The sequence below is a fragment of the Phallusia mammillata genome, chromosome 5 (genome assembly GCF_965637545.1).
Source record: "Phallusia mammillata chromosome 5, kaPhaMamm4.hap1.1, whole genome shotgun sequence".
Classification (NCBI taxonomy): Eukaryota; Metazoa; Chordata; class Ascidiacea; order Phlebobranchia; family Ascidiidae; genus Phallusia; species Phallusia mammillata.
In genome coordinates, this window is record NC_137256.1 from 7,440,580 (window position 1) to 7,457,887 (window position 17,308).

Sequence of the window (17,308 nt, forward strand, 5' to 3'; positions counted from 1 at the left end):
AATAACATTATTACTGCACCCTGTTGTGCTCAACTAGTAATATTAAACCATGCTACATTACCAGAGCTACAGAAAATCGTGAGGGTAGAGCGATATGTGAAACTCCACGATCACGTTTCGTTGGTGAAAGGGAAAGTTGCCAAACGCTTTTGGATCCGTGCGGCGTATTTCAGTGCGTTGACGGACAAAATTCCTCGGTATAGGCCTATAGGATCATATAAGCCCTAGCTATAAAGTTAATCTGAAAAATTGACCGCATAAGCGTTTGACATCTGTCAACATGCGACCGCAGACCATCATCGAAAACTTGGAGCGTTTGCAGAGGCCGGTTATACCAACACCCTTATATAAGCAATACGGGGGCGAATCGACGGGAGCAATATGCAGTACTTATATGGCAAGAGGGCAAGGCTAACACGCGACGGTTTGCTAAGGGGTAACCACACACAAGCATGGGGTCGCGCTTAGTGCTAACTAATCCGTAAGCCCTTGCGGCGGTAGGTTATAACCTCTTTCTGGGAGCTCAAAAACCGTCTTTTTGTTACATAAGCTACATATTAGTGTCAAACCGTGTTACGTTGCGCATTTAGGGCCAATATAACACTGACATGGTTTTTAGCATTTAAACTGCAAGTATTTGGGTAGAAATGGTTGTTGTTTTTTTGTTTTTTACATGGACATACAGATTTTTTAACATGGACATTTTTTTGAACGTATTGACTTTAAATGGACATATTGCCTTTTGTTGAGAATGTAAAGATGGCCAACTTGAATTGGTACATTGATGTGTAACAGCTACAACCAAGCTTGATTGTTTTACAACCTCAAAGGTATGTTGCGGTTGTTTTCAACATTTTTTTAACAAGCAGCAAATATTCAAACGTGTATCGGTAATCATATTGAGCAGCCACAAAACGCGTGGTTCAGGGACTCGAAGTGACTGCAGAAAACGAGATCGCATCGATAATGAAACGTACACCGCTTTTCGTGTTAACAGTTAATTGTTTGCAGGCCGGATCATTTGCCAAGGTTTCTGAGGGCAAACCGCACCACGCACGGGAATGTTGGGCTTTTAGTTTTATAGAAAGATAGAAACAGGTAACCACAATTCCTATCGCTTGAAAGGTATGGAATGCGTCAATCAATCCTTCCTAATAATTCGGTCACGTTCCATGCGTATTTTAACGCGGTTAGCGCGCTGAAAGGCGTCCTGCCGTTTGAAGGCCGCCAACAACCCGGTCCATTGACGTCATAGCCTCGTCTATTCAAGTCCTGCTGATGGACGCAACTGTACAGCGCACTTCTCAGTCAGTATGTAGGTATGCTGTCTTAGCGGTGCGCTATGCCTTGCTGCACACCACGCACGCAATATTTGGTCCACGCGTATATTAGATCGCTACTTTTGCTTACAAATCCCTGAGATAACACCTTGGCAGCGGTCTCCTTGAAATCCACCTGACCTGTTTGAGTAATCGCCTCTTCAGCGTTACGATTTGCACCCTGGAGTGCTCAGGATTGGTTCGAGGGTTCCCGGGTAATCCCGGATTCGTTGAACTGCGTCAGACGCGCGCCATTTGGCTTCTGCGCCCGCAATTCACGCTTCCGCATTAAGGGATTCTGGTGCAATGTTGAGGATCCGTGCTCAGTGGGTCAGCAATAAGTACTAGCGTATTAGAGCTTCGTGCTCATGTAATTGTCCGCATTTCCGCCAGCCATTGACATTTCTAACACTTAAAACATATACCGTAAAATTGGACTAAGGTGTTGCTTACTGTAGACACTTGCTGCGTAATAGTATGAGAATATTTCATAAGGTCCAAAGTCATTTCATTATTCATGCGTTTAGCACTAAGTCGACTCATTAGAAGAATTTTTAGGACCATAAACCTGCGATAAACCAACGCTTTACTACCAGTTATAGTTTTTTACACCAGCAAAACTGAATGCAGCAACACATAACAATGTATGTAAAGTGACATTGGGTCTCACGCAGCAAATTATACACTTTACGGAGGTTTTCAAAGAAGCGGTTTTCCCCAAAGTACCGTTTGTGAACAACAGATAACGGCCGAAGAGTGCTATATTGTTAATTGCTAACATCCGACAAATCACCTAAAAGCGGCGTAATACCATCAGGTGCAAATTTTGTATTGCAAGATGGACACCTACCTCTTCGGAAGCGCCCCGCTGTTTACTTAATGCTTGTCAAGGGGAAGGGTTGGGCAGCAATTAACGCAAAGACGATGCAAGGTGCTGCAACCGACAGAAGGGTCAACTCCCGCCAGGGCGCCGTCCGCGCACAAGTAATTATCGCTAACAAGGGATCTGCAAAGCATTGATGAGGCGACAAGTCGAATCGCATTGGCGAACCGTTTTAGCCATATGCCGCTATATTTAGTAGGTCAGAATGCAGTGAAGAACACCGGGTTATCAATTTCGTACCAGAGGCGGTTCACCTGTCTATATTGCGGCCATTTGTAGAGAATATCAATCTGTCAGCAAATGTTCATTACAAACTCCAGTTAAGGGAGAGATAGGAAACATAAAAGAGGTTTTGAATTTTGACCCAAACCACAAAATATCATATTTTGACGAAGAGGGTTCACTTGCTTTGAACTGTAAACAGTTCATCTTCGTTTGCAAGGTTGTAAAAATAAAAGTGTGTGCTTAAAATTGTATATTTTTAGTCCATTCTTCCACCTAGTTTCGCAACCAGTAACGAAATATTCCCGACTTTCGGTGTTGCTGCAAGTTGTGAAAGCGAAAACAACGAAATTCTAGTGCCGCAGATCTTGTTTTCTTAGTGCAAATCGGTTAACGATGATCATTGCAACGCGAGAAGCGTGCCCGGCTATTGTTTCGCCAGCTGATTGTGCCACGGTTGTGGGTCAACTGTATGGTTTATGGCGTAGCACGGAGTTGCAACGCCTACCCCTGTTCTATTTACGCCGCTTGCAGCCGCCGACAAACGATCACCGTTATACAAACAATATAATCGAGAGTTTGATTCCGATTGATTGGTGGCTGTTTTGACAGAACTAGGCGGACGCCGGCAAAACAAATGGCGCGTCGCAAGATTGGGCCTTCGGGCAAATTCGCCGCAACAATTGGGAAGCGGGCAATTAGAATTAGCACAATCAATTAAAATCTTACAAACACATTACGTACGAGCAAATACACGCATTTTTGAAATATGGGTAGTGAGGGGGTTTAGAAGTCGCCCGTAGGAAACACAACACACGGCGCGCGCAAGCAGTTTGCAACACATGCCTCGTTACGACGAAAAAAGCTGTCATATGAAACGCTATACGTCCGTCAAATGCTAAAGGTTAGAAGGTGTGAGGGGAGTCTAATACGCATGATGCAATAAATTTTCTGTCTGACGGAATTAAAAACTAACATCCGGTGGCAATAGGGTTTGTAGTCAAGGATGGAAAAAGTTCGCATAGGGACACGAAGAAAAAATGTATTCAACTGATTTCGCGTGTAGTAAGTCCTGGTTTGGTTCAACAAAGTCTTGTATGCACCAGGAACGCGTTTAAACAAGTCATAAGGGATTGCCAATACGTTTAGAGCTTAGTATAATTCGCCCGCGAAATTCCTTAAAAATGAACGTCAAACTTTTTTTTTTGCGCAAAGAAGGATTGAAACAAAAACGTGTATATCGTTTTTTTTTATGCACAATGTGTGTAAAACGCTTTTAAAACATGATTTGAAACTGACTGTTAAATTTGGGGAGAATTGTATAACGTTAGACCTTCCACGAAGAAACGTTGCTGGGTTGATTCTTTTCCAAAGAAATGACCACAAGGCACGGCCGAGGGGGCTTCGTATCGCGAAATTGCACTTTGTGGGCCCAAATCGGTGCGATTAGCGCTGTCGGGATCGCGCGTTTACATGCGATTAAAAACAAAGGCAGTTGTTCGCCCTTTGCCGTTGCCTCGCTTCTGCGACGACCGCGGTCTTACAGCGAAATCCTGATAAAATTGCCAAGGCAGTGGACGCGAGAAGCCCCTGCGCCGCGATTGGGCGAAAGAGAAAAAACGCAAATCGCGCGACGAGCGAAGGTTTCAACGGGACGAGAAAGAAAAAAAGGGCAGCCAAGAATCGTTTAGGGCTCAGCTCCTTCGTAAAATCAGTTCAGCAGAGCACGGTTTACGAGTGGCGACGTAGAATGTCGTAGCTGCGTAACACGGCGACATAAGCTGACCCCAATCCGACTGCGAAGACGGACGGCGTCGTCAGTTATCTGAAATTCTTCAATCGATTAGATATTGGGGGTGCGAGGTAAGGCTTATGGATGTTCCCGTGAGGGTATTAGGGCGATTGCGGACAGCCATCAAAAGAAGGAGGACGGTTAAGCAGCTTGGCCCCATGGCCGTTGCTTAGAGCATGAGAGACTAGACATCAGGTGGTCTGCTTTTTGTACAGTAAATCTGTCTACATAATAAAGCGAACAATTACGAGGCAGGGCTTGCAGCATAGTTTGTTCAAAATAACTTACAATTGAAGTTTTGTGTGCAGGTTTCAAACTTGTTGTATTTAAAAGTAAATCAAATATTAGAGAACACTACAAACATTTGTGCAGCCATGGCTACCATCACCGTCCGCATGGGACGCGAAGAAAAGGAGATATCAGGACTTACACGAAGAACCACATGCTCGGATGTACTGCAAGCTTTGCTTAAAGACAAAAAGATCGACAACAATAACGAAGCAGGCACAAACAACGATGACCTTGCCTCCTGTGATTCTAAGTCCCTCAAAGAAATAGCACAGAGTTATGTTATAGTTGAAACATGGAGGGGTTGCGAAAAGCCTTTGCCGCCGCGGACAAGGATCCTAGCCGTCTGGCAGGCATGGGGAAAGGAGCAATGCCATGTGAAATTCTCGCTTAAGAAGAGCCGACATATCAGGTTCCGTGAGTCAGAAAATAAGGAACAAGTGAATAATCAGTATAATTCAATGATTGCAAAGATGAGCATGCAGCATCCTGAGGCAATTTCATTCCTGCACAAACTCTCGCATGGGCAGAAACGACGAATCAGGCGCAACATTATGCAGTACCAACGCGCCGTGCTCATTCAACACACCAAAGAAACCACTGTGGATAACGGCGCCCCCGCCGACGCGCCTCTGCGGCACTTTAACCTCGATGACAACGCGATTGATTCCGCGGCCAATAAGTGCGGAAAACCCCGCGGAAAGCAACTGGACAACGAGCGTGTGACATTAAGTGAAGAAAAGTTTGTTGATGGAGTAGTGACCGGGCCTGATTGCTTGCTTCACCACAGTGGAAAAAGCAAGTTTATTCAAAGTGCTTTGGATAACAAAGACTTCAACCGTGAATATTGCAACTACCGAAGGCGCAACCACCACAGGCGGCGTTCTTTTATGTTGGACGACTCTGACGGACATTCAGACCAGAATGACCTACTTTCACCGACCCACCACAGGCACAACATCAGCCACTACCCTTACTGCCAGAAATCAAGAAGGCGTTCGCGATCTTCAAGTAAAAGACGGCGGAGGTCAAAGACCAGGCGACAAGGCGGAGTTTCAAAGTCTTCTCGGGGTCGACATGGTAGATTGCACAACCGGGTTAGCACTGATGACACCACGACATCAACTGGTACAGCGACCAGTACTGAGGCCGAGGTTGAGTGTGAAGACTCGCATAGCCCTGGTGAAGACGCTGACGATGAAAAGTCAATCAAGGCGGAATATGGAAGCACCCCGGTCCGCAAAGTCCTACCTTACCCGACCGTGCTACTTTCACCATGTAGTGATAGCTACAGTAGTGGTACCGCAACTGCAACCACTGCAACTGACTCTAGCAGTGGAACCACAACTTGTAGTGAGACTTCAAACACCAGTGGAAGTAGCCTTAGTGGAACAAGCAGTAGCGAAATGTCGAGCAGCACAGAACATTGGGAAGCAGCGTTTTTCGCCTCACGCCTTGCGGCCCCGAAACCGGCTCCCGTTCCCGCAAAACCAGCGGTCCCGGAAAAGACCAGAACCCCTGGCAACAACAGCAGTGCAGCGAAGTTGTTCAGGAAAGTGCCACAGGGCTTAATAGGCTCTTTCCGCAAAAAGAAGAGATCAACACCCCAGCCTACAGAAAACAGTAGCACCAAAGCGAACAATGCCAAGACCACTGGAAAACGCACAGTTACTTTTGCGGCTTCGCCACCTACGCACAAAGACCGCAACAGTACGACAAAGGAGCGCAGCGACAAAGGTGTGACCACAACTTACGACAGCAGCGCCTCCAAGGCTGATACCGGAGTATCGACAGTGGAGAAGGAACCTCAAACACAGGACAACCCTGCAACGGAATCGAAGCATGAAAGTGGTGAGTGCGATTTGTGTGGATCATTACCTCTATGGCAACAGCGCTTTTATCTCGTTAAGCCACATCTTTTCTTTTAAACCGTACGTAATAGGCAAGGTAGACAGCCAAAACCGCCGCTTAGCCGAGTTGGTAATTGGTGCTGTTTGCAAATTGACGAAAGCTAGAGGCGCTCCTAATTGATTGTTATCTCTTTCATGGTGCAAGAAAGTGCGCAGTCTTTCAATTTGTAGCAAACTCCACAAAAATACGGGCAAGGCGGCAGACAGTTACCTGATTATCATTTTCGTTTTAATGGTTTAATCACTTTCGTCCGCGGCACTCGATGGGGACAATAGGGGCAAGAGTGGTGCGGTGCAGGCCTGACGTAACAAAGGGCATTGTCTGGCGCTGGCGGGAGCCCTAGTACCTCTAAAAACGCAATTGTTATGAAATCGGCAGCCGCCAATGCATAATCGACCGAGCGTTGGACCATCTATTGAAAGTGGCAGATGGCACTGCAGCAAAACGCACGTGTCTGGTTTAAATGTCGCGACTTAATGTTTATCACCCGTCGACAGGAATTAAGTACTTTTAGATAGTAGGTCTTAGTAGAAATGCATTGTCAGAAAATGCAGCCACCCAAATGTACACGGGTGTCTGTTTCAGGCACAATGTTTACCAACCAAATTTGCCACTTTAGGATAAGCACAAAGCCGGTGTGGACACAAAACAAAAACGAGTCGTTTTGCAAGCCGGTAAAAAAGCACGCTTGTTGAGGAAGCACTGCTTCTCCGCAACATGGTGTCTGTCTTCCATCTACAGCGCAGCAGTGCATAGTTAGTAGCCCCTGACGGCCTGTTATATTGGATTACCCTCTCTGGTCACCACGCTAAGCGCCAGGGCTTAACGCAGCCACTAAACGCGACAGAGCGACGTCTGCCTTTCACAACGGCGTGTCTTTGTTCATCAAACTCTAATGCACCAAAGCAAACCATTTTCCACGCTTATAATGCTGCGTGTGTGGCTTAAAAATTGACAGAAACACAACATGCAACGCATGCCAAGCTAAGCTTTTGTTTTGGCCTCATCCTTAGCGCCATCTAGCGCAACGTTTTGTAAACACGCGATCGCTTTGGTCCAGCTAAAAGTAGATACAGGCACGCAGTGAAATCGGAACTTAAGTCAACATATGGGGGCAAGCTTTTCTGCCTTAGATCTCACATCTCTTAGCAAACGAAGTAAATAGAAAAATTGCCTAAAATAGTTTTAACGCAGCTTAGAGCCTAAAGGGTGAACAAACGGGTACACTAACAGAAACCAGGACAAATATAAATGTATGGAAATCCTGATTACCAAACAAACCACTTCGTAAATAGCTCAACCGTATATGCGCCTTAGCAGTAATCCTTGTGCTCTGCCAATGGTATCAGTTGTCGTTGCGGGAAAGGAGGCTTGGGTACTTGTACTCCGGAGCCGAGCGTGTATCTGATTACGGGATCCAACACCACGTACCGATCTAATCCTCTTTTGGCGCGAGGCCACCTTCCCCTGCAGCCGTGATTGATGCCCTACTTTGACACTTCGGGTCAACACCGCCTCCGTCATACCGAATTTCTAAGAACCCAATCTCAAAACGTCATTATCGATCACGTGATAGGGTGAACGCGTTAGGATGCGACATCTTTGGACGTGTTTTGGAGTTAAACAGCGCAATTCATCTGTCAATGTTAACACGACGTTTTTCCCACGCTTGCCATTTTCACAAGTCACGGTCATTGCCCTGCGCATGCGCACAACGCGCGCGACTGAAATGTGTACTGCGACGGCAAAGCTCTCGCCCCTCACTTCGATAACGCCGTGACATTAGGCCGCTGGAAATGAGTTGCGCAAAAATGTGAAGACCGTAGTGATATCATCTTATTGGCCATTAACCGAGCAATGTTGGAAAAGCCATGTGGTACTTGTGTTGCCTGCGTCGTCAAAGCAAACCGCCCACTCCTGTTGCCACTACCGCTTGTGCATGACGTCATTCTGCTGCGGAACTACGTGGAAATCGCTTTCCACTCTGGATCCATCGTCGCTTCGCAATAAAGCTTACGATTCTCCACACTGGGTGGACATCAAAAGCCCTTAGCCGCCGCATAAGCCACAAACTGCTGTGTCCAGTATTAAAGTGCGTGGGGTCAGTTTATTAGCCATTCAAGTTTGCTCTATACCCGATTTTCGCGGTTTAATAACTTTCATCGGGATTTTGTCCCACCCGCGCCTGCCTACGCGCAAACGAAAGTCCGACGACGCACTTGTGACTTCGAGAGCAGGCGTCTCCCCGGCAGTTATGCGTTTGATGTTACGTACTTGACTGCGGCCGCCTTCGACAAGTGTTTAGCATGCTCGATGTCGGTTTTAGACCGTTGCACTATCGCACTTTCTCATAATGCGCTCATCAAACGGCACTTTGCTCTGTCGACATAGAGCCCCTGGACTCACACAAAAAGTTGTCTAACCAGCGCTACCCCATTCACACATTCCTTATCTTGATACCTGTCAAATCAATAACAAGACTTGGTAGGGTCCATGCTTTATCTCTGTCCAGTTTATACACAACCGAGTCAATATTTAACGCAGCGTTAAACGGGGGGATCATTGACCTAAATATGCGAGATGACACTACGCAGCGTTTGGTGAGAAGATTCGCAATCACTGCCAAATCGCGATTGGCACGGTAGGGCTTATCTAAATTTTCTCGGCGCCAGAACTGCTTCAGATCTCATACAACACCCATGGCCAGTCTGTGCAATAACACAGTACACTGCTCTCACAAAGTGTAGTGGCGTGTTTTTTTAATAATAACGCCTTGTTACCAGCAAACAAACATGCCCACAAAGGTAACACTGCCATTGTATCGCGCCTACGCTTCCGAAGATGACAAAACCCCGTGATATAAGTCAACAATATTACTCACTTTGACAAGTAGCGTTCATAACCTAGAAAAAACACGCACGTTTTGGTAACAATGCAAGGGCCCGGCGCCCCCGTGTTTTGGCTGCGTCCCGCGCGGTTTCAATTCACGGCCAATCTTCACCCGTCAACAAGCATGTTGTGAGGTGAAACAGCTTCCCGGCGCCTGCTGCGCTACCTTCTCAAGTGCAGGACTACAAAACCCGATACCTAAGTCCAGTGTCAACCGTTTAAGGTGCCAATTATCGTGCAAGCAGTACAAAACACCGGCTCGAAGTCCATGCGCTTTTGTTTCGCTGTAATTGTATCGTTCCCACCTCCCGTTAAGCTATCAGTCGAGCATAGGAAGAAATGTGGTCGATTCTGAAACCGCCTGGGCAAAAACCTTGTACTTCCCACACACTCAATTTAGCGCGAACAGGATTCCAAAAATTCCTGGGTTATCTACGCTTTCGTGTATTTTGACCGCAGTTACATTGAAAACCTGGACTGGGCAAGCGAACCGAAAGCTAGAGTAAGTGTTATGCCGTGTCGTAGACTTCCCGTTATAAATACAAGGGGTTCTCTTTTACCGAACCCGAGCCGGTGTTTCCTATCCGCCCTGGTTTAATATTAGCCTCCACCGGTCGTGTTCGATAGTTTGCGGGCGATAAGGGCCTCGAACTGCTCTGAGTCAGAGATAAGGCGACTGGCATTTCACACAAGGCGCAAAGTACAACTGTTATCGCTACTTTTCTGCGTGCATGGAAGACAATCACCCTCATAGGAGGCTACATCATAAAATTTGGACACATATTAAACTTCAGAATCGCTTGAAACTACTTGTTCTCGCCTTAAGCCACGAAAATTCACACATGTTACAGATTTAACGATTCTTACGTATTAACGTTTGTGTCGGTACCACGCGCACTAATAGTTAATAATTTACCGCACAATTAATGCCAAGAATTTATGCTGTGATATGTAAACACAAGTTAAATTGCTATAAAAATTCCATAGACGCGCAAGGGGTGCGGCGCCTAAAAATAACGACATGATATTAAATACAGAGTATGATACGTAACGCACGCAATTATCTATCGACAGACAATTTGATCTCCCTTTTGTGGGTCAGAAACCGTTGCAAAGGAGGTCATGAATGTCATGCGTTTGTATAGATTGGGGTTCGATTCAAAGTCCCGTGTCGAGACCTCTACGATTTTGTGTGGGTAATTTGGGGTGGCACCGTGACCACCAAGGGGTAAAAAAGTAGCGCTACTAAACTCGTTGGTTGGCGGTGTTTGTTGACATTATTGGGTGCGGTTGCGTTGCGTGGAAGGGCATGTGATTCGAAATTGGATAATTTGTTTGAGGGTAAGCCGCGCTGCACGCTACAGCCCCCGATTACTAGGGACCATCACTCCTAAGCCGGCGCAAAGCTGAGCAAAAATCTTAATCGCTGTATTCGATACATGCTGCTAAATGATTGACAGATGGAGCTCCAGCTTGAATTGAGCGGTCATACAATCTTTATCCCTCTGCAAATCTATTTTGAGCGACAATTTCATGCCTGAATCGGCCAAGCGCGTGCAAGCCAATTTGACCCACTTTCTGCCAGCAAATTTAGTCTGGCTGTTAATAACGTCCGCATTACGATGCAACATACGATGGACAATGACCCTCTTTGTCCATGCAGTTGCAATAGACCCCTGTGCATTTAATCTAAAACCAATATCAAAGTGGTTTGCGGAGATGTAGAAACTGTATTTATGTTTTTTGGGGAAGAGACACACCCTTGCGTTTATGGGAAAAAGTTTACCTACTGAAGTTAAGGAGCGTATCGGCCGCTTCCTTTTCCGAACGACGACGTAATTTGCTTTGTAGGATCGCGCGCGGGCGTGTGTAAAGGTCGCACTGCACTTACAAGCATTCCGCCGGCGCAAATAATCTCTGGAAAACTTTACCACAAGTTCTTCCTGTTTAAGTTTTCTGCCTTAACTCCAACATAAACTACCCCATTTTACCATAACGGGACAAGGAGAGCGCTAATGGTTCTCGGGCGAAATCCTCGGCACTGCTGGTGTTGTTAGGAATAGGCCACATTCTTAGATCGCGTGACGGGATGAATCGTGCAACATATTCCACAATGCCTAACGCCTTTGAACCACAAAACCTAAATGACATGGTTCGAACACGGCTGCGATCAAAAATTGGCTTAAATAACATGTTATGGCACTGGGTTTTGGCGACTTTGCGGCGTTGCCAAGGCCTTAATTTTCTCAAACATCGCATAACTACACGAAACACGCGTTGGTCTGGGATGTGATTTAATGCTTTGCAGCAAAGGGGTCGTTGCTATCAAACACTCATTAGAGGAGAGACGGTGCTTTGAGCTCAGATTGCATTGATAACAGTTTGCCAAGTCGTCTCTTCCGAATCGTGTACATGATGTTATCAAATTGCGGTGCTTCCGAGAAATCATGCAAAACAGAGCGTCTTTCCTTGCCCACACGACATAAACGAATTCCAAGATCTGAAAGGACAATCGATTCAACTTTGGGAGCAATAGCATCAACGGTTTAACATTACAGAGTGAACTGATAACCCAGAGTCAATTACCCAAGGCGATTTTTGTGGGCACACCCTTTTGACTTGAGGTAAACGAAAGAGCCTATAAGAAATCTTCAATCAGATACTACTTACCTGTGCATAATCGCACCCTGCACATCAGCATTGTCGTGCTAGGACGAAAGATATCTGGCCTATAATCTCAGCCACCCGCCGATATCCGACATTGATCAAGTGTCAGTGGAAATATCGCGGGCCCAGCTCGGTACCCGTATACATATCAATAGGTGCACGGTTCTACGGGTTAATCTATCGATGGCATCAAAACTCCACGACAGTTTTGGTACACGAGCAGCACGCGATGACATTTTTGCGACACGATACTTAAGAATAGAGTCATTGTGCGCTTTGAGGAACCGGGAACTAGCAAACAAACATTTGGCTCTGCACCGTCATTTGCAAACGCGATCAAATAGTTCGGTTTCGTGCGGTGTGCTGCAGTTGTTTCCCTTTTTAGCCCTCACGCTTGTCACTATGTGTGGCATTCGCATCTTTCTTTTGAACCACATCGGTCGTTGGCACTCGAGCGTTGCGCTATTGTTACGACTGTCACGCGAGTGAAGTGACATACTCCCCTTGCAGTTAAAACTTGCACTGTAGCATTCCACCTTCAGTGTACGAGACCTTAAAAACTCTACATAAAGTTGCCATTCTATTTGAATAAGGTTAAAATTTCATGAAAGTTTTCGTCTTTTTAACAAACGTTTTGTATTCCAGGCCTGGAAGAGAGTAAGAGCATCGAGAAATGGAAACAGATCATCTTATCCCAAGACAAACTCCTGAAGGAGAAGCAGGAAAAGGTTGCATCCACCCATGTGGACATCCAAAAGATCGAATCCGAGGTTCACCGATGGAGGACACAGACCCACGGAAAGAATTATGTCCAGGTAGCTACACGATTCCATATTAACAGAGATTTCTATTTTCAATCGACAAAGCATTCCAAATCACATCTACGCTTGTCAACACTTATAACATAAAAATGCGATGGGCAAATGTTTAATGAGTGTATTGCACAAGCTTCGGTCTTTAGATAATGAGAACTAAACGTATTTTTATCTTCTGTAGGACACATACCTCTCCGGAATGGAAGCACCATCAGCAGCCTCAAAGTCTCGCTTCGGTTCCAACTCACTGCGTCCACCACAGTGGCTCGCCGAATGCCAGGACGCTGTTGCTCTAAGCGAGTACGTCGACTCCTGTCAAAAAGTGGTCGAGATGCAACTTAAGATTGAAGAGCACAAACGCCAGTTCGAGATCGTCCTTCAAGACATGCAGGACGAAGTGTGGAAGGCTTCCAATGATCCAAGTGCAAAAAGCCAGGCTGTAAACCCAATTACTGCAGCAGCATCGGCACTTGGTCTTGTACCCAGCAAAGACGATGGTGATTCAAGTGACGATGAGTCTAATACCAGGCACGAGTCGTTAATGGTTTCGAGCGGAAAGCAACAAAAATCCACCACTGACAATACCAATGACCGTGAGAAGATTGCCGCCGCTGAAGCTACACTAGAGGTGGAACGGTCTAACACTGAAATGGAGGCTAACTTATATCTGAGCCTGCGTCTCTCCTCTGAACTCCAGGAGGTGGAACAGAAGATGGATTCCTCGCAGCGCTTGTTACAGGTAATTTGCAGCAAACCATACCTTAAATCGAATAAAAGTAACATAACTAATTCATAGTACAGTAAAAGCTAAATAGAAACTGTAGCTAACCTTCTCATTTTCACTTTTCAGGCAAAGGGAGAGACACTCTTGGCGATGGTCCGCAATCTCGCAGAGTCCCCAGACGGAATTTCGCCCGAGCTATGGGAAGAATACGGCGACCTCCTCACAGCATACGACGCCGAAGTCTCCTTGCAACGTTACCTAGCCGCGTGCGCCGATAACAAGGACGAAACATCGGCGAGCCAGTCAGAAGACGCCGCAGCAGATGGTACTGACGAGCCCCTCTCTTCGCCAACCACATCAGCGCTCCATCACGCTTTATCACCTTGGCTGTGGTGCGAGCACTGTAAAATTGAGCTTGAACAACAGCAAAGAGGACATGCTTTTGACGGGCAAACACCACCTGTTTCTCCACATTGGATTAGCCACTCGGGAATGCCTTTAAATCTATCCGAGTTACCTCTCCCTTCGCCAACAGCAGTGACGTCGCCGCCGCGAGCCATCGCTCCCTTGCTGCCGATGCCACCGATTAACGTATGCAACGACAGCGACTACGAAGATTTATCGAACGATAACAAAGGCGATGCCGCTACGTCAACCATAATATCGACGGAAAACGCGATACCTCGAGGCATGGTCCTGCGGCATTCAGGGCGCCACCAAAAGGACAAGCAGCAAATCGCCGCTCAATTGAACTACCTGGCCGTCAATCGTAACAACAGCGCCAACCATACCGATGATTCCGGCAATGCTTCTGCTACCAGTAGCCTTGCGAGTTCCAATAGCGATGGCGGCAGCATTGATATGGGAAGCAGAAATAGCAGCTGCGATGGCGGTTCCCCATGTCCGGGAGCAGAGAGCCAAGACTCCGGATCGTCTTCACCGTTTTTCATTCACGGCAAGCGCAGCGGCTGGATGTCGAAGTTTCCGTTTCCTCCAAAACACAACGAGGACGGTAGAGGCAACTCAAGGTCACCTCTGCGCTACACACAACATCGTAGCAGCTCCAATGGCCCAATGAAACCTGTTGTTCCGCCTAAACCCAACGCAACCCACTCCAACGAGCAAAAGCGTCTGCCTCGGCCCAGCAAAGATGATATGGATAGACTGCAGCAGCAGCAAAAGCTAATCAGGCGAAACAGTGGCGGTCGTAGACGCAACCCAGCACCGACTAACGACGACAAGCAAGCTTTCGGCCGGCGAGCAAGCAGCTTTGGCAAAGCAGGTGTCGGTGTTTTGCCCAACCGTCTCAACGGCCTTGTAAGTCATCCAATCGTCAACAACTCGCATTGCGATTTACGCCAACGGGACTCGTCGCAAAACAGAGGTGGCCAGAATAAGGTGCGTGCCGCCTCCACGAAGCCAAACTCTCAAATCGTCAACAAGGCCAAGCACCCTATGCGCCACGCGCCGTCTCCAATTGACATCATTTCGAATGTAGGGGGCGTCGCTTCTGCCCCCTGTTCACCCCATGGCTACCAGCACCAGAAGCTGCACCCGCGTGACCCACGGCGCATCCTGAACAGCGGAGACGTGAAGCGCCGTATCCACAGCGACACTTATGACAACGATTCAGACACTGGCCTTAGCTCGTTGCACAGCGCCGATTCGGATCTTGTCATGTATTCCGAAACGCTCGTTTAGTTATTTTTGTACACGCAATTTGTTGTCCGTACCACCTTTGCGGGGTTGTCAGGCCGCACGCGCCTGCTGCACGACCTTACGGGGTTAAGGTGTGGCGTATCAAACTGGGATTTAATTTGTCAAATCCACACGATGTCTAATTTTAGTCGACCGCAAGTCGAAAAAAATAGATGACTTGCAAAATATTGCGGATAGATTCCGCGCCTTTTTTCCGCAAGTGTACAGCGCCAGCCCTACCGTTACCTCCAGAAAGTATTGTTTATGTCCATGTTTTCCAGCTGCAGTCAATCATGCTCGCATGTTTTCCCTTTCCTTGCGCATTTGTCTTATTCTTTCCCACGAGTGTTACTTTGGTATCGCGTGATTTCGCGGACGCATTGCTCCACCATTGTTCTCTGCTTGCGTGTTCGTTCAGTTTGCGCCAAAGATAGTTTTTTGTTGTTTCTTATTCAGTTCCATTCTGATTGGTTCATCCGCCACTCACGTGATGTTGCTTTGACCAATCGCTGCCCCTGCGGTGGTATTGCGCAATATGCAGTGTGACATTTTACTTTTTGTGTGAAGAAATAAATCCAAAAATACGTAAAATTTCCAGTATTGGTCATGTGTGGAGCTATAACAAGAGCAGGGAAAAACGTAAGAGTCCACAAAGGTGGCAATTACTGTCAGATGACGTGCATAAAACCACGGGACAAATTTAGTGAGAAAATCGCACTTAGATTCCTTCCTAGAGAGCATTAACTCAGCAAAAACATGGGTCTCAAATGGTAGTAGATCTACAGTTCGTGACCAGTCCTGCCGGAGCATTTCATTGGACCACTGCATGGCCCTGTTTGTCACGAAAGGTTCTTATCCGCAGTTAGAGTCTATCGCTCGGTTCAAGTGCACGTGAAGAGCGCAATTAGAAGCTTAACAGGAGTTGGTCCCGAGTTGCCTTCGCCCGTGGAGGTCAACAGTCGTCCCTACTTTTGTTTTTGTGTCGCAGCTAACGCCGCAGGGCTAGAACTTTGCTAGAGTCAGATTTGCGGTGAGTGATTGCGACGATTAAGTGGCCAGGGTGATTGCGCGACCTTCACATAAATGATAAATCCATTTTTAGCAATACTTTGATTAGATACTGGGCAGGCAACGGTAAAGCAATTACCAGGTGACTAATGCCAGTTCAGCACCGGATTCGCCTATAAAAGCATTCATGTGATATAAATAAGTTACAAACACAATATTTCACCACTTAAACGAAATTCAAAGGCTGGCGAATTACTAAAGCCTAAAAGCACCTAATCCATGTGGAGTGGGAGAATTTAGCCACAAGAATAAAAACCAACAAACAAGGGTCTGTGTTACACCACCGAGTAAACATATTTATCCCACTTGTGCATCACGCTGTAACGAAAATAACTTGGACAAAGTTAGTTTGCGCACAACGCAAAATCTTAGTTTCAAAGTCTGCATTTTCTGAGCACCAGTCTTAAGTACTTTGCGATTTCCATTCGATTCGACATCAAACACTCCACAAGCTGTTCGACAACTCCCAAAATACGAGTCCTTCACAGCAAGTGGCTTCGTATTCAGAGCGGAATTGCTTCGAGTGGTTGCGACCGGCAAAACGGACGACTCGTAAGTAAGGCGAGGATCTCAGCTTCTAGAACCGGAAATCCAAGACTTTCCTGGCGTAAACATAGATGCCTCTTCAGGTATCACACCGATGTTCCATCACTTTTCTCGGTTTTACACCAGTGTGTATTATACGTTTCTCAGTTTCCTCTATTGTTTGACTGTACGGCTTTCGTATGGGTTGAAACATAATTGCGGTGTCGCAAACTTGTTGTGTCGTATCAGAGATATTTTCATATTGGCAGAATCAGGGTTCACCCGAAAGCGTACAAAAAACTCCCAAACTCCAAATTCAACCAAATTGTAGTAAATATTTTTTATAAATGAAGTCCCCTTGCAAGTAAAGCAAAGGACTGTGACGATTCAGGGTCATATATTCATAACTGTAGGAAAATTTAGAGTGAAAAACATTAAATTAAAGACTGTATTTTACTGTTTTACAAAAGAAATGCATTTCGCTTTAATTAGCACCGCCAATGTCAA

General features: G+C 46.4%; 1 protein-coding gene across 1 annotated transcript; it reads left to right on the forward strand.

The window, feature by feature from the left end:
* Positions 1 to 4,175: 4,175 nt before the first annotated feature.
* On the forward strand, positions 4,176 to 15,799 carry LOC145228847 (uncharacterized). The gene is made up of 4 exons (XM_080094055.1): positions 4,176 to 6,355; positions 12,617 to 12,786; positions 12,968 to 13,525; positions 13,637 to 15,799. Exons 1-4 carry the CDS (start codon positions 4,591 to 4,593, stop codon positions 15,209 to 15,211), a joined length of 4,068 nt encoding a protein of 1,355 aa, XP_079950181.1. The 5' UTR covers positions 4,176 to 4,590; the 3' UTR covers positions 15,212 to 15,799.
* The last annotated feature ends 1,509 nt before the right edge of the window (positions 15,800 to 17,308 follow it).